The 21,402-nt window shown below is 46.0% G+C and overlaps 1 protein-coding gene across 1 annotated transcript in view; it reads left to right on the top strand.

Annotated features, from left to right (window-relative positions):
- The window catches only part of LOC119441373 (alkaline phosphatase-like), a 101,744-nt gene that overhangs the window by 68,126 nt on the left and 12,216 nt on the right, over window positions 1-21,402 (top strand). Inside the window, exon 4 of the mRNA XM_037705985.2 lies at window positions 19,145-19,337. Within this exon, the coding sequence (XP_037561913.1) occupies window positions 19,145-19,337 (193 nt within the window). The remainder of the gene's footprint in view (window positions 1-19,144; window positions 19,338-21,402) is intronic.

The following is a 21,402-nucleotide window of genomic DNA, read 5'->3' as shown; positions in this document are numbered from 1 at the left end:
AGACTCGTGTAAGGGCCGCACTCCCAACTGGGCAGTCCTAAATTTGGAAGAAAAATTTCCATCGGAGATGCAATCGCGTTCAGTGCTCCGATGCCGCAGGCGTGCATCGGCGAATTATCGCGCCCTGCGTACTTCCGCTTGCCGCTACTAGCTCTAGTAGCAGAATCTGTTATCTAGAACCACCCAGTAGCGGCCCTTACAGTGGACCGAATCGTCGCGTTCAGTTTATTATCAGTTTATTCAGGTCGTTTATTTATTATCAGGTCCAGTTCAGTCTATTATATACTGAATACAATGGTTATGCAGAGGACAGTATGCAGACGAGGGTTCCAAAGTCAACTACTGCCATTTCGAACGTGTAAAATCTACAATTCATTAAAACGCTGTTTTCCACCTTTAGTGAAATTTGAATTGTTTTTTTTTAGAAATACGTGCTGAGCTTCGGTAAACGAAGGTTGGTTCCTGTCTACAGATAGAAAATAAAATAAATAAAACTCCTTAGTTTGCGCTTATCTGAACACACCCTAATACTGATATATGGTGTGTTGATAGCTTGTTACTGGAGCTTTTTTTGTTTTTTTTTACTTTCCCAAGTTTCATGAAGTTTTGTAAAAGAAGTAATGTGCTTTAAAAAAAGCTGTTCCCTCCGCTCTCTAGATTCTAACTTTAGATTTGAACACTAGATTCAATCGAGATTGGTGCAGTGTATTCGGAAAAAAGCAATTTCTCCATTCCCATGTATTTAGATTGGATCTTCAGAGCTACAGCGTCCTCTCAGAGACAGTGACAGCGAAAACACACAAAGTACGCGAAGGAAAAGGCAGATAGACACATGTGCTTGCGTCTGCTTGCGTCTGGCAGACAGACGCAAGCACTTGTGTCTCTCTGTTGTTTTTTTTTCCTCTCCGGTTTCTTCGCACTGCTACGGCATTTAGGAAAAAATCGCAAGCACCCACCGTGGTGGCGTAGTGCCTTCGGCCTGGCGCTGCTAAACCCGAGGGCGCAGGGTCAAATGCCAGCCACGGCGGCCGCGTTTCATGAGAGTGAAATGCGAAAACGCCTGTGTACCGTGGATTGGGGGCACGTTAAAAAACCGCAGATGGATGGATGGATGGATGGATGAATAACTTTATTAGTGTCCACTACGGCGTGCCTCATAATCATATGATGGTACTGGTACGTAAAACTCAGGAACTTAATTAAATAACCCCAAGCAATTAGCCCTATTAGCTGCATTACAACAGTGCACGGTTGTAAGCGGGCTGCTTGTGCACCGAGATGAAACGTAGCAAGGCACGTTATGGCGTAATTGACGGGAAACAGTCTAGAGCAAGAACGCGAGAGGAAAGAACGTCACTCGGAACTTTAAGTTCATTCAGAGCAGACAGGGTCGCGCACGCTGGCACCATCGCTATAAAGCGAAGGTGCCAGCGTGCGCGAACACACTTCCGCGCCGCAGTCGGACCACGGAGATAAAATTATGAAAATGCATGTGTGTATTTGTTACGTGTTGCGCAAAGCCACATGCGTATCGCTGACATCGTAGCAATTTACAAGTTATAAAGGAACAAGTAACAGAAGATGATGCGGACACGCAAGCCGTGCATGCAACTTCAACGACGGTTTAAAACGGCTCAAGTTCGAAACAACCGTCCGTAGAAACCCACGCGAACATTCAATAGGGGCGTCGCATGTATTGGCGCCAATCCTGCACGTACGTCCAGTCTTTGCGAACCGTGTAGCCGCTTTGCATGGAGTATTTGAGCACGACACAGTGTGTCCGAGCACGCTAAAATACCATCCTATAGCTGCAAGCGTTCTTCCTATCACGCGATGGCTTTGTGCAACACGTGCAGTCGCCTACAGCACAATAACGCCGCGATCAACGCGACACGCAAATACAGCTGTGATTACGTCAAGTATATATATATATATATATATATATATATATATATATATATATATATATATCCCCGAAATAAAGACAAGTATGTGAGAGGATTTGAAGGAGAATTCACCGTAATAAACGTGGGAATGCTGGCTGCGCTTTCGAGCTTGTCCATGCTGTTGATAGGCAGAGTTCGGTGCGCTTTGTTTTTGTACAGCCTATAGACAAATGTAGAAGCATAGTATGCTTAGAAACATAATAAGTTAATTCAGAGCTTCATCGCAGCCCGCTCGGACAGCTTGGAATTGGCAGGTTCACTTCGATAAATCGCTGTCCGTGTTTGGTTGTGAGAAAAACAACAGCAATAAAAGACAATATTGTGCCCAAGAGAATTCATTTCGAAGTTGTACACCTGCATGTAGAACTTACATTGACGGCTACGCCTTGTATTTGTGAATACGAGGATTGCATGGAAAGTTCTTAACGAGGAACAAACCGTCGTAATCAAAATCGTATTTAATATCCCTTTAGTAGATGCAGAGCAATTGTCTTTTTCACGCACTTATGGAAGGTCCAGAGGGGAAAAAGTAAAGGTCGCACGCGTTGGTTCTTGATGGTACAGTGGGCTGCGTGGGACGCAAGCGGTCAGAAATGAAGGCACGGACGACGCGAGATGTTAAGATTACTATTTAACGAGTAGATAGTCGGAATCCTCTAGTCCCTCATTTCTTTTTCACATATAAAGTTTCTATCTATTTAACGAGCACACCATTAGCACGGCACACTGAACTCAAAGTTGCATTCCGCCCCATTCGTACAGCGCCGATACAACAGGTAATGAAACCTGTGAAACAGGTTCAGTAGTACAACTCCCCAACCAATGAACGGCCCAGACGGGGGACGCACATCGATTGTCTCAGCAAATCACGTTCGAGTGCATGTATGCCTCTAAGAGGCTTGTGAGGTCAGTCAAGCAGCATACATGGTAAGAAGAGCAAGTGCAGCTGTTACCCCCTTAGGTGTTGGAGACACTACCTACTTCATTATCGTTGGCAAAGTGCACGCACATGAAACCATGAATGCATAAAAAAAAGCACGCAAACGTGAATTTCTTCAACCGATCTGGTTTCTCCAAGAGTGCCGTAAAAGCGATAGCTGTGAGAGGGGTGATTTGCGGAGGCTACTGCAACGTGAAAGACGCACATTTTGGCGTCACCTACTTTAGTTGTAAAACAAAGGAGTTGCCTGCGGTTGAAACGTGCTAAAGAAGCAGCTCGCAATGACACCCTTGTGGCCGCTGAATCAAGCCACCGAGGCAACTCTCCTCAGAAATACTACGTTTCTATCTCATCCAAAGAAAGTGGTTGAAGTGCCTTGTCAAGTCGAACTACTTGTGAAACGAAGCAGGTTTATTAAACAAGTAGTCGCACGGATTTTAATTGGTTTTTGTGGAAACATATTTCCTATGCAACAAGGAAGGTGAAGACCACAGCTGTGAATAACGTCAAGAGTACGAAGTATGATATTTTTGGGGTGTCAATCCAGCAACGCCTCTCGTGACTTGGAGTGAAATGAAGGAAGTGATAGACGAATAATCTCAAGCAGCGAATCTCCAGTCCGGCACTACCTATCGCCAACATTGATCCGCACATTAATTCTGTTCATATGTTCTATCTTATAGATTGCGTTAATTCGTGTTCTTGGCGAAGTATTACGCCGCTTCAGCCCCTAGAAAATTCATTTCCCGCGCAAGCCGTCCGTGAGAAGAGTTCACGAGGCTCGCTTCATGAGTGAAGTTACTAAATAAAAAATTTTAAAAATGCGCCTTAACTTCTGCTGGCACAAAAAAAAAAAAAAATCACCGTGCTGAGCAAGCATGGGGTGGAAGTTTCCCGAGATAAGCCGTGCCAACAATGTAATGTTTCCTCTTATACAGATGGCGTAATACAGGCGTAAAGAAACTCGTCATTCTGCTTAATCATCAAACTACGCAGACAAGGGAGATAGCGAAGGAGCACGCATAGAGATGCTGCTTAGAACTGCCATTTTTTCAATGACACGCATAAATACAATCATATCTTATGCATCCGTGTGCTTTATGTTATCTGCTTTACCGCTGAAAACAAAAATAGTAAAACAGACCTCGTGCTGAGCACTCTGACAATTTTTCTCTTCGATAATTTTTGCAACTCACTCTTCACGTTTGTCTGCGACCGCTGATGATGATGCGTCCGCCGAAGAGGCGTTCTTTTTTCGCAAATATTCTATCTGAGAACGGACAAAGGTCTTCGCAGAATACGCTTTCTTCAGCATTCGCAACAACAAATGCTATCCGATAATACGCAAGGGTAAGAGACATTCTCACAAAAGGGCAAAGATATTGCAACGCCGTATCTCATGCTATTGTAGCGAAAGAAGCCGACTCCTTGATTCTGTATATCTGCGAAGTGCTACAGCGAAATACCATTGTAGTTCGCGCTGTTGCGTTTATCTTCTCATCGTTTTTAGGGTTTTTAACGTTTATACTCTGAAAAGAATTCATACCAACCCACCTATACGCTACGTAGCAAGTGCCTCAGCGTAGTTTAGGCGCCTTAAGGCGCACTTGCATGATCTCGTTACATGAGGCACGGAATTACAGCCTTTTCAAGCTGAGCTTAGGCTAGTTGGGTCGAAGCAAGGCTGGCCACGAACACTTTTGGATAATGAAACCAAGCCCATTACTCTTAGTTGTCCAGTTGATACCCTAAAGTCACATGGTAAGAGGATGCTCCGTTACCGCCGCCTTGGCTGTGTGCGGGGCTGGCCAGCACTCCCAGCCATAAAAATTGGAGGACGCTTAAACTTCGCCTTTAAGAGTGGAACGCGATAGCGTTATCGGCTCCGTTCGCATCACATTTTAGATGCGAAGCATCTTATGCTCGGGGTTATGTCACTCCCTACCTCCCTCCATCCATCCAACCGCCATGCGTCCGCACCCCTACTGCGCATGCGCATGCTCCTCCCCGTCCTCTCATTGTCTAATCTCTCCTCTCAGCTTTCATGCGCATCCTCCTCCCCCTCCTCTCATGATGATGATGATAAGTGGTTCTTGAGGGAAAGGGAAAGGTTGGCGCTATCTTCTGCAGCCCTTGAGGGAGCACGGCTCAGCGCCAACCTCTCATTGTCTCATTTCCTCTCCGGCGCTCCTCTCCTCTCCGGATTGCGCAACGAATGGCAACAGCTGCCGCTCTGCGCGCGATAATGCGAAGCAGCTTAGGTTAGAGGCGCGACGGTAGGCGCCCCAGAGGCACCGGCAACAGTCACCAACGCCGCGCGCGTTCGGTGCGAACGCGGGCAAAACGACGACGGCGTCGACAACAGTTCTGCGCGTTGCTGGTGCTGCTGCATCTCCAAGTTTATACAGCTGATAAAACTACCTTGAGTCGACCCCATGGCTGCTTCGCATACTAGTACCCTGAGTAGTATGCGAAGCAGCCATGGGATCGACTACCTTGTAGGGGAACCCTGAGTAGTATGCGAAGCAGCCATGGGGTCGACTCAAGGAAGTTTTATCAGCTGTATAAACTCTATGAATGCTATCGCGTTCCACTCTTAAACGCGAAGCTAAACACCATCATCCAATGCTGATGCTGTTTTGCTGTACTTTAGTTATAGGCAACGTTGAGGGTAAGGTTGAAAACCGAGCCTTTCTAAATTTTGGACACGCACGCGCCTCGGGGCCACAGCAAAAAATTAATAAAATAATAAAAAAAGATCCTAGGGCCTTCACATTTTGATATAAGACGGCTTAAATTGCTCGTGTAAAAATTTCTTCTCAGCAATGCAGTTGTGTTTAACAGTGAAAGCGATTTTAAGGGTATCAGTGTAAGCTTGGTGTTTGCAAGCTGGCTTTCCAACGTTGTCTGTTGGAGTGAAGCATGTCCAAGTTATACAGCTGATAAAATTACCTTGAGTCGACCCCATGGCTGCTTCGCATACTACTCAGGGTTCATGAATGAAATTTTGCGTCCTAAATGGAAATTCCTTGAACTCTACTTAATCCAAAATTTTGCTTTCTTGAGCAAGGAGTTGCCGGGCTGTTTACAACAGAAGATTGCGATATTTGGCAATTTTCAAAAGCAAATTATCCAAAAAGTAAAAAATAAAAATTATTTTGTTACGTCTAGGAACTAGACAAATATGTGCTAACGCTACAGAGCAAGCCGCAATGCTGTAAGTGCGGTAGTTTCTTCTAAATATGGTCACAACTGAGACACAGATCGCATAAACCATGTATCTCATGCTTGTTCTTGAACATTTATTTCTAAATGACATTAATGAATTTTCTTATATTATATATTGTTGTAATCTACAAGAATTAAGCTTTTTAATGGTATATGCCACAACATTAAATCCTAAGTAGAAGAGCCGCCACGGTTACTCCAAAAGTACTGAAAACGGGGGGCTCGTGCAGCCGGAGTGGGACCACCACCTTAAATACCCAACTTGTAGGTTCGGTCTCCACCAGCGGCATGGTATTTTTTTCGTCTGCTTTCATTTCTCCCTTCCAAATAAACAAAACGATTAACTTCCCTCGCGCTTTCGCTGGCTTTAATGTATGTCACTTTGCATTGTTGTGTCTAAGAAAATCCAGCCCCTCAGTCATTATAGTTACTTGTGATATCAGTAACACCGTGTGAAGGTGTCCGCATTAGTTACGATTACTTAGTGTTGATCACGGTATTGCCGAACTTTAGGCTCCATCGATTTGGCACTCTTCCTTCAAAACGTGGTTACGACGGTACGGCAGGGACATCGCCGTCGTTGTTGACAAGGAAGAGCGTGATGACTGATCAGTCGCCGTGACGCGTCATCCCTATAGCATGAGCCATTCGAGCGACAAAAATAGCACGAGAATTGTCGTCGTGTACAGAGAGATCGGATAATCGCCGTACTTTACGATTGCCGGATATGTGCACGCGAACGAAACTCCGGCAAGAGTTATGCGTCCGCAGTACAAAGGCGGAGCTCTTCGCCGCTGCATACGGTGCCACAGAAAGCCACGTGGGCAAGTTTTTACACTGCGCAGACTTGAGGTTATCGTAACACTGATATCTTGCCAATAAATTCGGATGGCCGTGAGGAATTAATTGACGCATACAGGCGCATTTGCAGGGCAAAGATAAATACTTGTTGTGCCTATGTAAATTAGCGGTGGAGTACCACCGTCTCCGAATCGCGGCTTTCGAGGGCGATTTCCAGAAGATGCTTACGGTCTCGCGAGCCAGCTTTAATCCTCGATCCTGTATACTTAGCAGACTTTTTTTCACTGCGTTCACGAGCTCTCATAACGAACCAACTATCCCGCCAGAAAATCCTGTTAGAGAACAGGCAATTTTCTTTTTCGCGGCCTAGGCGTGCAGTCAATGCAGTATGTCGTTAGTGTAGCCTTCCTCTTGAATAATACAATGTGCCAATTCATCTCGGACAACACGCCAAGACCGCGATGACTGTTTTACTTCAATTCCATATTAACATCTTTGCAGCCGCCTGTGTAGCCAGGCACAATAATGCGCAGTGACTGCGATGGTAACTTGCTGCGCATTTTTTTTTTCGTGCGAGATCGGTGCGTAACCAGTTCAGCACTGTTGAATAGCCGTAGCTAAAGAAACGTAAACCGCGTTAGTGACACGACAGCGAAGAAAACTGGCAGACGATGCAAGAGACTAGATGAAATCTCAAGCGTGTTTTATTATATGTTTCGCAAAGTTTATCGCAATCTTGCTCACTTGTTCCTCCAACTGCTATTTTCATCTACCACACATATCGTCGGATTTTCAACACAATCAACATTCGATGTCTTCATGGGAAAAGGAGCATATCTGCATTCGTTCCGTCATCGAAGACTGGAGGGCTTTTACAGAGCAAACTTTCCTTGAACGTGACACAATAAAATTTAGACAGTTACCCAGATATTACGCATATATTTTTATTACAAGCTCTTTCTAGATCTTTGGTTACGTTGCATTTTCATTATTTTACGACTTAAAACGGCTGTTCAAATGCTGCTCTATCAGCTTACTCGTTTGTTCTCGCCTACGAATACTTTACAATATTTTCGCCCAAAGAAGTTTGCCTGCTTCTGTTTTTTTTTTATTGCTTACGGTTTATATCGGGGCCGAGAAATGTGAAATAAATGACGATGACAATGCATGGCTGCATGATGTTAGCGAATACTCACCTCGATTTGCAGGAAATTCGCATAATGTTACGAGTGGTATAATGCGAAATTGTGGCTAGTGTTGCGTCTTGCTGTACGAACTTAATGTTTATGAAACTACACTTTTACGTTTCTCTCTCCCTCGATCTCGAGAGAGAGAGAGAGAGGCTTTAATCAATCATCCAGAGGCGTGCTTGGTGCTCGCCTAGCATTCTCGGCGATATTCACAGACGGGACACATCACCTTATCTGCTGCTATCGTAACGGATTATGTCGCGGCTCTCGCTTTAAGTCGCATTCGTCCTCAGGCCTTCGGCCCCGTCCCTTGCTAGGCACATTGCCGTGTCGCTAATTGAACTAAACACTCGGCAAAAAGAATTAATTTATGCCTATGCTGATAATGCTGTGATGGTCTTCTGTCAAGGCGCAGCACGAGCGCAATCTTCCGCGAGACTGCTTTGTGCATGTCAGCTAGGTTTAACGCCATCAGCGTGTAGTTTGTTCATTCGCTTCACGAACGGCGAGTATCGAGCGAATTGGCGTCGCGTTAGCGTATGCACATTGGCGCCACTTTCCGAGTAATGCGAGCGTTGCCAATCGCCTTCCACATCGCGTGCAATGCGTCTCCGGCGAGCTGTCCGTGACACTGACGCAAGGCAGTCTGCACGACCGGAATCTGCTGAAGGAAAGCGGTTCTCACCCTCTTCGGTTGCTTCTCTCTCTTCACGTCTCCCCGTTTTCCTTGTGTCCAGGTCGCCTGCAACACCGTCGCAGCTCTGTGCCTTCCGCGTGATAGGTGGATGGCAGAGAAAACGAAGGCAAAAGAAAACAACGAAAATGGGAGATGTTTTTGGAGAGAGAAAGATAAAAATACGTAATGAGGGCCTCCCTGTGGTGCGTCTCTTTCAAGCGAAGCGGCGCATGATGGTCGACAGGCAGCTTTTAAAGAGGCGCGTCAGCTCCGGTGTTTTGAAAAGCCAGCGTGTGCGCCGGCGGATTTGAATGTGCGCCGTTCGACGTGGCCGCTGAACGCACTGTCGTAAACATGAGCGCTCGGAGCGGGCGTGCGTGGCGAGGCTCGTCTGTTGCTCGGCTAGGAGCTATTCTCTGGTCCTATGAGCGGCACTCGTGTGTTTGCTTACCACGAAGTGAGTTAACGCAGCGCGCGTCAGCATCTGCGTCAGGAAAACCTGATTGACTCAAGGTAATTGCTTCGTTCGGAATTCGTTTGCAAAATTAGAAATCGGGCTTTCTTCTTTAATTAGCTGCGTTTGAAAATATGTGTTTGCATTTAAGCACTAGCTTCCTAAAATGCAACAGGGAATAAACGAACGGACGTAATCCTAATGATGCGGGTTACAAACGAACTGTCTCTTCGTCAAAGCTTTGTTTGACAAGGAAAACGAAGTCGCAAGTCATAATAAACAACAAAAATGTATTCGTACTGAGCCACATATTCTGGTACATTATTCCAAAAATTAAGGAAATCTGCATACGTGAACGAGACACGCATACGCGGAAAGCTCAGAGGTTTCCGAATTTTTGTGGGAACATTACAAAATTAACTAAGGGACTAAAACATGGGCTGTCATAACGCAGATCGCCTGGATGAAACGATTTTGGCGAACTACGGCCCAAGCCAGTGGATCAGATGCGCAACGCACTCGGTGGCAGGAATGAATATTGTGCTTTTTTAGGAGTTTAGGTCTCCCGTATCGCGTGACTTTCTTCTTTCTTTTTCTTCTTGCAATAAAGGAAAAATAATTTGTCGGCCCCTCCACTCAGTGAAGACGTTTAACCAGCGAAGCTGAAAGGTGCAGCCCCGGTATTCATCACTAGGTTAATCCCCAGGGTTCATTAAAGTATATCTCAATTATGAGGTTACACACACGTTCAGCTGCGACCTAGAGAACGACGACACTGAGGGTATGTCCGCAGTCCGCCGTTGTCTCGAGTTTGATCGGTGGCGTGGTTAGCAGCATTCGCCCGCCCATTGCCGCTTGCGATTCTTCGAAATTAAATTGCTTCAAAGTTTAATCTGTCCGTTACGTAAGACAATGAATGGCTCATACGCCCTTAAGCAATGGCTCATACCTCCGTAATCGCCGCCTCCCGATTACGACGACAGAAGAGAAGTGAAATTCTACGATGGAATGACGAGCGACTACGGAGCCAGCTGTGGAAGAAGACGACGACGCTCGAGCCATTGCCGAAGATGACATTTTTTTTTTCCGCGCGGACGCCATGGCCTAGCCATAGACAGATTTGCTGTAAAAGGTTGTCATTGTTCTCTTGTCACGAAGTGACGGGCCACCAGTCGATACTGTTGCACACGGTAGTTGGGCGAGCCTTGAACGTGCAGTGAAAAGTCGGGAACAAGACACGCGCATTTTATCACCTAGGGACATGGAAAGGATTGGCGTGGTAGGACTATGAAGCATTTATTAGCCGTAAAAGCGGGCATTCCACACCTGTGTTTGTGACGTTTTTGGCCCCCTCCATAGAAGCGTAACATCCGTTCTAAGCCGTCTGTTGCCTTTATGTCGTGCCACCGTATTAGTCACCGGGTGTTTAAAACACAGGTGGCGGGGAAGTTGTCGTCGTAAATGTTGCCTAGCGACAGTGCAATATTCCAAGCACAGCTTCGCGGTCGCGAATTCTGAATTCGCCGCTTTGACCCGACCGCATAACTAAACACTTCTGAAAACCGCTACGCGTATCGAACGCCCAGAGCAAATTGTATGCATCACATTTGTGTGCGCTTAATCATCCCTTTAACCGGTGTCTCAGCAATACCGTAGACTCTATAGAAGCCTCCTCAAGAACATTGCACACACACACCTTCATAAAGTTACTTTTTTTAGCATCTTGCGTATTTTATATGCATTTCACGTGAAACACTGATTTTCCATGTTGCTTTTATAGTGCTGTACGTTCGCGTGATGGTATGACATGTTGGCGCCAATTCAACCACCTCAAAAAAGTCATTTGGAGAATTCGATGAGTGAACGACGGACCAATCAATATTGCGCATGGAATTACCGAGAGGAGACGAAACATTTACGTGAGAGCACTCCCCTTTGGGATTCATGCAACTCGGAAGTGGGCGATGAGAATCATTAGCAAAAACAAAAACAAAATAAAACATTACTTTCGAGATCACTGCTGATGCATATGGAGGGCTTTTTGACATCACGTGGTCAGCTGTACCGTACTGGTGTGCTGTGTAGCAGGGGATGAAGCATAAACAAGTTGTACAGCTGTAAGAGATAAATTAAGACCCACGGTTGTCCACGAAGTGGTATCGCTGTAATTTATGTTACTGCTAAAACTATATAGGAGAATGATACTAGGGAATCCGCTGAAGCGTGTAAAAAAAGAAAAAGTTACGTACCCGTCTTTACCGTGAATGTCTGAATACGCTGCGTCACATATGTAAACGCGTCTATTAAGTTCCAGTTGTAATGTAACCTGAAATTTAAGGCATTCTATCTCGACATACTGAAAGATTTGGTGATATATTACTTTTTAGTGCTGGTGTTGAAGGCGTGATCATATAATTAACGTAGTAAACCAAAAATGAGCTTTAAATAGCACATCGTATGTGGAATACATTCCTTCTTGCTTTTTGAATGTAATAAAGAATAAACGGATGTATAAAAGCTGCAAAAAAGCTATCTTATCTATTTGCTGCACGTATGGGTATTTATAAGTTAGTTTCAAGTGGATAGCTCCGCCTTTTAAGTAGGCTTACAACGAACACATCAAGCAATCAGTGCACATCATAAATCGGAATTTTTTCTGCAGCCTGGCAGGCTCCACAATTGCAGCAGTTCCGCTAATTCGGGCATTACCACGTAATAAAAGAACTGGACAATCGAAGCCTCCAATCGAACATATTTCTATTCCGAATGGAGTTATTATAGTGCTATTGGTAATTTGGAATATTTGCGCGTCCCACCGCTAAGTTCTGTCGTCGACATGGAGTGCTGCTCACACTGCATTTCTTCGGCACCACCGCCCGGAACAAACAAAAACAAGATACGCCCCCTTGGACTGACTTCTGATTGTGAGGTCTACGAGCAAGATGATAAGTTATTGTACACTTTGCTTACCAGAATAATATGCTGGAAATAATATCCCTGCTTTACTAAAGTATCAGCGCAACAAGGTCGTCTGTGGTCAACTATACTTCTTGCATTTCTTATCATAGAACAAGCGTTTAAGTCTGCAACTCTTACGATGTGTACCGCCTTTCTTGAGCATTGTAATATTCAGAGAAAATAAACGATGCTTAGTTATTAGAGCGCAGTTATTAGGCGCCCGTCACTGCGTCGTCTTCCCTCGGCGTCCCTCGTAACCGAGCGACGGAGCACAGCGAAAGATGAAAGAGCGACCGCGGAGCGCAGATGAAAGAGGGCGATAGCGAAGAGAGCGCGAGGAGGAAAGCGCACGAGGAGGGTATGGAGAAAGCATGAGAAGAAAAGCGTAGTGCCGCGCTAGACGGGCTCTGCGGCGTCCATGGCTACGAGATGGCGTCAGTCGAGCGCATCGTCTGTATGGAAACAAAGTGCTGCATGAGCGGAGGTCTGTCTGTGGCGGCTGCTCTGAATCGCTCCCACGCGTCACCCACGCGCTCCCCCTCGCGATTTCCCGATTAGCGAGGCAGTCGCGCCACACTTCGCTTCGTTTGCAACCAGCCGCACTCGACACATTGAGCTGCGTATAGAGCTGCGCTCAAATTTCGCATTGAGACTTTCGTAATCGTCGGTGAACTTTTTTCTATGCCCTCTCCAGTCTCTATTCTTTTCTGAACCAACCAGCGTCATTTGCGTACTCTGGGATGTGGTCGTAAGACACACACAATTAATAAAGTGGTGAATCGCTGAAATAATGGTTTAAATAGGTAAACGTGAAGTGCTTCGTGGTACCGTAACTCGCGGCTATGAACGTGCTGAGCACTATGAGTCATATAAATTCGACCAAACATGCTCACGGCTATTCATCTACGTGCAAAAGAAGCAGCGTGTTAGCATTGTGGGCCGAATTCCCCACACGTCAAATTGGTCATTATTGGCAATGTAAGCGAACCTATATGCACTGAATTTAGCGGTGTATTCTATGGATGACCTAAACCCTGTGTAACGCGTGGTGTATGCAGTGCCCTTGTGTTCTGTCAATTGTGCAGTTATCTCTCCGAGCCCAACATCCTCAAACTGCCTTCGAAAGAGGAAGCTGACTATGGTCCTGTTCTATGCATCACATTTATGCGTTGTTTTGAACTCAATGGCTGTGCCGCATTCGCGTCAAACTTTAGCCTGGTGTCGCCACGAGTGACTTGCTTCGCGGCGATGCGTTGTCGCTGCGTCTGGCGCCGAGTTTGTATTGAGCGGCATTATGTGAGATCTGTCACACTTCTGGTGCTGCTCTATGTTGCTCACTGCGCGGCAAGTCGCTGTAGTCTGTTTCCAAGTAGAGTAACCCTTGGTCGAGCCGTATGCCCCCATATTCACGCAAATTTTGTGCTATCAGTGTGACGTGATACAGGCGCTCTCAACAGCCCCCGTTCAAAGCGCTTGCTTCTGTACAACGCACCGTCGCACATTTAAATAGTGATATAACCACGTGCAATGGCTACCTTGTTAAGAAACGAGCTGCAGACTACACTGATTGCTCTTACTGTAGACTCACTTGATGAGAGAGCTGTATGATCTCACAGCCATCAAGTACGAGATTGGTTGAACAATATTTAAATGCTCTTACCTCCCATCTCCGGCTTGAGCGAGTTTACAACATCGAGCTGCGAGCTTACTTTTCCGTTCACGCCCCTATGCCTAGTATGTTTACGTTAAACTGTAGAAATTCACTATGTAACTACAGTATCAAATATGCTTCGGCTTCTTCGGTGTTCTTAACCGGAATAGCTTCTCCATCGCTTAGTTTCGATTTCCGCTTTGCTTTACAATCTTATAGGGCTCTCGACGCATGGCCAGGTTAATGGTAGCTTTAGTCCATAGACTTTGTGCATATTTTTAAACATTACATTATTCTGAGCAAGAAACTGAACTGCAATACCTTTATTAATATGATAAGTAACGTCTTAATGTAGACGAGGGACATTTCTGTCCCTCGCTGAACGCCTGGAGCCCCCTGCAACAGATTAACCTCATGGTGATTTATTTCTACAATATTCTGCTTCTCATTTACTAAGTTACGCATGCAACCTGTCAACAACTCCGTTGCTGATACGAAGTTCTTCATTCATAGTAAACAATCCCTTCCCTAAAAATGTGTGAAAACATATGGACACGTCACGGAATGCAATTTCTTGTATGTTTATTTGAAAAAGCACAGGAACTATATATATATATATATATATATATATATATATATATATGGTGTGTGTGTGTGTGTGTGTGTGTGTGAACGAGAAGAAAGGGAACAGAGGGGCCCGATTTTCATTAATTATATCATAAGAAGCGAACAAACAGTGACACCAAGAACAACATAGGGGAAATTACATGTACTTAGTAAATGAGTTATTAGAAACGATCAATTAATCAAAATGAAAATGGATGAAAAAACAACTGTTCGCAGGTGGGGAACGAACCCACGTCTTCGCATTACGCGTGCGATGCTCTCACCATTGAGCTACCGCGGCGCCGTTTTCTCATCCACTTTCTGGGGTATTTATGTCTTACAACTAGAATTAACCCTGAGTGTGTTAGCCAGCGCCACCACTCACAAACCTTGGCGGCGGATGTGGATCATCCTTTCTGCTGCAGGCATCACGAGTACGTGATCTTTTTGGGTGAAGGCAACTGGTAAATAAACCCACATATGCTACCTGAAGGCATCAATATTGCCGGATTCGAGCCCTCGTTATGTAATGAACGAGAAGAAAGGGAGCCGAGGGGCCCGATTTTTATTAATCATATCGTAAGAAGCCAACAAACAGTGACACCATGGACAACTTAGGGGAAATTACTTGTACTTACCAATTGAAATAAAGAAATGATAAATTAAGGAAAATGAAAATGGATGAAAAAAACAACTGGCCGGAGGTGGGGAACGAACCCACGTGTTCGCATTACGCGTGCCATCCCACGTAATGCGAAGACGTGGGATCGTTTCCCACCTGCGGACGGTTGTGTTTTTTTTTTCGTCCATTTTCATTTCCATTAATTTATCATTTCTTTAATTTAATTAGGAAGTACAAGTAATTTCCTCTATGTTGTCCTCTATGTTAGTAGTGTGCAGACATTCATCACCTCGGCATGACGCGGTTATATATGCGGCTCTTCTACAAGAAAGTGCTATTGCGAGCTTATCACCAAATTGTGAGTTGCTATCAAGGCGAAGTGCAGAGGAAAGGCAACCTCGTTACAATAGCCCGCTGTCACAATTAGGTTCGAGGAGTAGACTTAATTATGAGAGTCAGTGGACATTATGACGTCCCATAGGATAGCAAGGAAGAACCGGTGACAAGGACGAAAGCAAACATGTATTCAAAGACAAAAATGATATGTACAAGCACACAAAGCATTGGACATACGATAAAGCACAGTAGATAAGCGTTTCTACACAGCGCTCGTGCTGCCAGCATGATCGCGGTTAGGTGTCCCCCGAAGCTGACGTGGCTGCGCAGCTCGATGATTTGCACGAGAGGAAACGGCAGGCGAGCTCTGGCAGACCCTTGTTCCTCGGCTGGGTGACGGGAGCGGTAGACGTGTCGTACAGAGGTCCTTTCGTGCGATGGCGCTCGACCGGCTCCTTCTGCCAGATGTTGGGCTCCCGAGCGTTGACGTCCAAGCCAACGCGTCTTCCTTGCTCCGCTTTTCGTCCTCGTCTGCTTCTGCCGGCGTGAACTCCTCTGTTTCTCTGCTACTGCACGTGCGACACCGGTTACCTCGTGCTTCCACGCTCTAACGTGTAAGGTTCGCACCCGCGGGTACTGTGGTGGACGGGATCCAGTTATTGGCGTCGACTCGGCGTTAACGCAACGCGGGAGAGTCCATCTCATCACACCTGCCATGCTCTTCTGGACGTATACAACAATTAATGGCATGCGGGAGTGGTTCCTCCGGCATGAAATTCCAGCCGCCTCGTTCCGCTGCTAAAACAGACAAATCACCCATAGACGTGGCGTCTTATCGTCCCATTGATCTGGCCAGTTGTCTAGGAAAAGTGACGGAGAGATGGTGCTGGCCCGTCTAGAGGTGTGTCTAGAAGATTACGAGATATATCCTGACGCTATGGCAGGCTTCCGACGTGGACTTACTTCTGTATACAACTTCATTCAACTTGTCTTGTCAATCCGGCATAATAAAAGCCTAAGGAGATTGGGCGTTAAAAGCGCTCACGACAACATAACTGATCCAGCCATCCTTGGCGCCTTGGGCGCTCCGTGGTCGCTTTCACGCTCAAAACAATGAGACCGTACGCCATCAGAATTCATGAACAGCTAGCCACTTACCTATGACAAGACGCACCGGTTTCTAGGAGTGATGTTAGATCGTGACTTCTCCTGGAGCCTTCAAGTCACCTACTTGGAAAAGAAAAGCTAACCATACTCATTAATGTCCCCTGACTTCTGGTGGGAAAGTCGTCGCGTGCATCAGTGAGAGCGATGCTCCAACTCTATAACACATTGCTTCTGGGTCTTCTACGCTTTAACTTCCCTGTATTGGCTGGGACGGGTAGGACCAACTTCCGTGCCCTCCAGTCGGTGCAAGCCCGCGCTCTGGGAATGTCTCGGCCTTCCCAGCTGTGCATCCACGGCAGCACGAATAGCCACCGCGCATGACAACCCCATCAATACGTCCATTCAAGTCGACGATTTAGAGATGCACATCAAGCACTTCACCCGACTTGCATTGCATCATCGCGCCTGCTTTCCTGCCGCTAGACTTCATACAACGTTTAGCAGGACTCTCACCGCCAACCGCGGAAATTTCCCATCGAATTTCAAACTATCAGCACGACCATCCCTACCGATGTGGTGCCTGCACACGCTGCATGCCCTTCTAGTAATTTCTGGCGGCATCAAAACGAAAGCAAGGATGTCAGCTGTCGCTCTAAAATGAAGCGTACCTTTATTCCTGCCTGACAAGCACAGCGAACGCCTATACGTTTACATGGATGGTTCCGTTTTTTTCAGCTGGAGCCGTGGTAACTCCCGCGAAATCTATTATCGCCCAGTTCAAGACGGCTGACGTTAAATCATCGCTGGCTGCACAACTCACAGCTATCCGTACTGCTCTGGAGTTTAATGGTCACAAACCCTCAGTCATGGTCCGTATTTTGTCTCAAAGCTGTCCAATGTCTGCTGTCCAGGTTCAATGACGGACTAGCTTGCAGCTAGTCGCAGACATCCGACTACTTGACCATCAGGCGTGGGCCACAACATCGTCTGTCATATATTTATTGAATAACCAGGTCATTGCGGAATTTCTGGTAACGAGAGTGCTGATGACGCCGCCCGAGCCGCCCACGACGATGTCCGCTGTGCACCAATACCACTGTCGAGAACAGATGCAGCCACTCGATCGTCTGCGAGCTCACACTGACACTGATGGACACAAGTGAATTGAGCAACGCAAGTCCTCACATATTGGATCGACGTCTGTAACTCTGTTTTTCAGCAGGGATACCACGAGCAAAATCAACACTTCTTTGCCGCCTGTGGCTCGGCGTGGTATTCGGGAACTCGTATTCTTTTCGCATTGGAATGACCGACAGCCCTGCTTGCGACAACTGTGGATACGAGAAGACGATCGAGCACCTCCTCCGAGACTGTCCCTGTTACGGTGTAGCAAGAAAAGTGTTCGCGACTGCGCTCAAAAAACTGGACGATCGCCTCTTGACGGAGGAAAACGTCCTAGGATACTGCTCTAGACAGGTTTCGGCACTCAAGGCCTTAAATGCAGTGCTCAGATTCTTAAGGACTTGTGAATTGTGCATCCGACATTGAAAGGTGTAGTGCGTTGCATCGCGTTATTGTATGCTTTTTTATCTTTATTCGTTTTCCTTCTATCACTTTTATTACCTTTACCACTTTCCCAGCACAGTGTAGCCATTCGGTACTTACGCTGGCTAACCTGGCTGCCTTTTCGTGTCTTTTTTATTCTCCTTCCTTGCTTGTACGTAGCACTATCACAATGATCCGTTCTGTTGTAAGAATCAAGCTGAGACTGCACCGAAACAAATGTCTTCTCCAGTAGACGTTTGGTTGTGTCATTGCAGATATGTGGCTGTCTCCGAATAAACTTCGTCTTTTATAGATGTTGATATGGGCCATTTGTTGTCTAGTGCGACACCCATTTGCAGCTTGGATGATAACGACTGATGGCGGAAATAGGATTTACAACGAATTCCTGTTTTTGTGTTTGCATTGCTGCGCTGACTGGGACAAGTGTCACTCTTCGGTTACTACGGGCAATGCGCGACGAGTTGAGCGATTAGGCGAGTGTAATACTAATCAAAGCAGTGGCGCAGTCATGAATTTTGTTCGAGGAAGAGTTCTTGATCGGTTCTACGCCCTGAGTCACAGCATGTCACCTCCAGTTTACAGAATAAAACGGGGGAAAAAAGCGATCACAGGGAAAAAAGCTGCCTCAGCGATAACAGTAATTCAATGAGTACGTTTGTAGAGAAGATGAAGACAAGATGCGCACAAAAAAACACATGGTTTGAGGTCATCTTGAAGGACTGTGAACTGAAGCCGATAGAGGAAGAAACAACGGCATAATAGCGTGAATTTATGGTCTGCCTAATGCTTCTGTGTAGTGCCCTTTTCTTGTTCATTGGTGCTGGGTACTGCCTGCATATACCAGTATTCAGCTTCCATTATGCTTTTTCTCTCTCTCTTAACGTTTTGCAGTGAAATATGCGATGCCAACACGCCCAAGATTCGTGCTGTAGTACTTTGTGCGCGACAACTGTTGTTTTTATGAAACCGTGTCAACTCCGTTAAAGTCCGCTGCGATCGTTTCGCTGAGATTCCTTGCATCATGCGTAGTGAGCTTTTCGCGCAATTATCTCTCACTTATCAGGTGATCCTTGGTGGTGGAAGGAAGATGTTCCGTGCCACCCAGGACGAGGAAGGCAAGGATGGCATGCGCAAAGATGGCAAAGACCTGATCAAGGAATGGCACGAGGCGAGGTCCAAAATGGGCAATGCCAGCTACGTGTGGAACCGTCAGCAGCTGCTCTCTGTCATGCCTGGAAAGACTGACTTCCTGCTCGGTGAGAACTGAGAACATACGTGACACAGGATTGTCTTTACTTTTTTACTAGCTAAGCAGTTAAAGCAGTTAGAGAACCTTCTTCGTGAACCACAGCTAGAAAGCGGCAGTAAATAGGAATGGAAATTTCACCGCCGTGGTTTCTTAGTGTCTATGATGTTGGGCTGCTATACACGAGGTCGCGGGATCGAATCCTGGCGACGGCGGCCGCATTTCGATGGGGGCGAAATGCGATACCACCCGTGTGCTTAAATTTAGGTGCACGCTAAAAAACACCAGCTGGTCCACATTATTCCGGAGTCTCCCACTACGGCGTGCTTCATAATGAGATCGTGGTGTTAGCATGTAAAACACCATAATTTTGGAATATAACTTTAGAGTGTATCAGTAAATCCTGCTTATGCGATACCTATACCTACGCTACTACCGCAACAGGACCATTGTAAGCAGGGAAAGGCGCAAATTCGAAATACATGTGGTGACGCTCCCCTTAAGAGAAGCTTTAACTCAGACAACTCAGACAACTCCGACTTCCCAATTCTTATGCCTGTAAGAAGCAGAAATGCTTTTGATACAACCGATTACATTTGTTTCGCTTTAGATAGAAGCAAAGGTAAATCGCAGCAATTCTAGCATAAATTATGTTTAAGACCCACAATAGTTTATAAAAGTGCCGAAAACCGCTAAGTTCCAACGGAACAGAAGGACGAATTTACAAATACTATGCAACTCTGGCATTAAAAACAAATATCGCTGTCCTTGTCAAACGGGAAATACGGTATATGAATATGCAGCTTACCTCAAACAGATAAGTTTAGAAGGGTGTTGCCAAAGACCTACGCAGTGGAGTCGTTGAGGGTGCAGTACAGCAACATGTCTGCTTTGCATGTATGAATAGCTCAGTTTATACAGTCGTGATACCGTTTCTTATTGCTGAGTTAGAATTAAATTTATATTTCAGTGTTTTTAAAAAATAATTTTTCAGAAATCAAAACAATTATGGCATAAGTTAACCATTAACATCTTAGAGTTACAATTTCCTTTTCCTTAATTAAATGCAACGAACTTCTACAAAATTGGTGCAATGGCTACTGAGAGAAAGAATTTCTCCGTTCTCATGTTCCCAGATAGAGCTTGCCGAGATAAAGCTTTAAGTTATGGCCTGAGCTCGCGGTGTCTCGCAATGAATTTTGACAGTGTGCTTTCGGGTCTGGTAAACACTTTATCGGTGGAGGAATAGGTTGCATTGCAAAGGATTGAAGGACTCGGTACTCAACGTTGCAACTTTCGAGAACGGTTTCTGCATCGAAGAGCCCACGTGCAAGAAATAGTTCAAAATCTGTGACGTGAGATGCGATGTATTGGCCTAGTTGTAGAGCGCCCGCCTCGGCAGCGGGAGGTGGTGGTTTCAATTCACACCGCCGCCGGGCATCATTGGTTCAAATGGACACAAGTGTACCCCGGCTTGGCGTTCGACTTCCTTCAGTGGATACACACTTGGGAAAGGAGCCTGTGCCCTGAATTCCCTTCGCAACTCGTGAGCACAAAAAAAGCATGTTTGGTCCGCTCCCATGTTAGGCGTAGCGTTAAGAGACAGGAAGAGAGCGGTGTGGATCAGACAGCAAACAGGGATAGCCCATATTCTAGTTGACATAAAGACAAAAAATATGGAGCTTGTCAGGCAATGTAATGCCTTGGGTGAATTCCAAGGACTTCCCTCGGTGGGCAATTAGAGTTACAGAATGGGAATCAAGAGGAGCGCAGTCGAGGACAGCAGAAAATTAAGTGGGGTGATGAAATTAGGAAATTAGGAAGCACAAGTTGGAAGCAGCTTGCGCAAGACAGGGGTAATTGGAGATCGTAGGATGTCACCCTGCCAGTGGACATAAAGAAATATGTAGCCCCTCTCCTGTTGAGGAGACGGGGGTAAGCGAAGCTTGTCGTGTGTTTCTTCGGTGTTCCTGCGAACGAATTGCACTGACGAGTTCCACGTTGGCTCGAACCACAACCGGTCACACGCACTGCAGCTGGCTCCGAAGTTCCGGTTGAGAAACTGGCGTTTAAAC

The sequence above is a fragment of the Dermacentor silvarum genome, chromosome 2 (genome assembly GCF_013339745.2).
Source record: "Dermacentor silvarum isolate Dsil-2018 chromosome 2, BIME_Dsil_1.4, whole genome shotgun sequence".
NCBI classification, from domain to species: Eukaryota; Metazoa; Arthropoda; class Arachnida; order Ixodida; family Ixodidae; genus Dermacentor; species Dermacentor silvarum.
The sequence above is the reverse complement of the archived record's forward strand: the minus strand, read 5'-3'. Positions and strand labels throughout refer to the sequence as shown.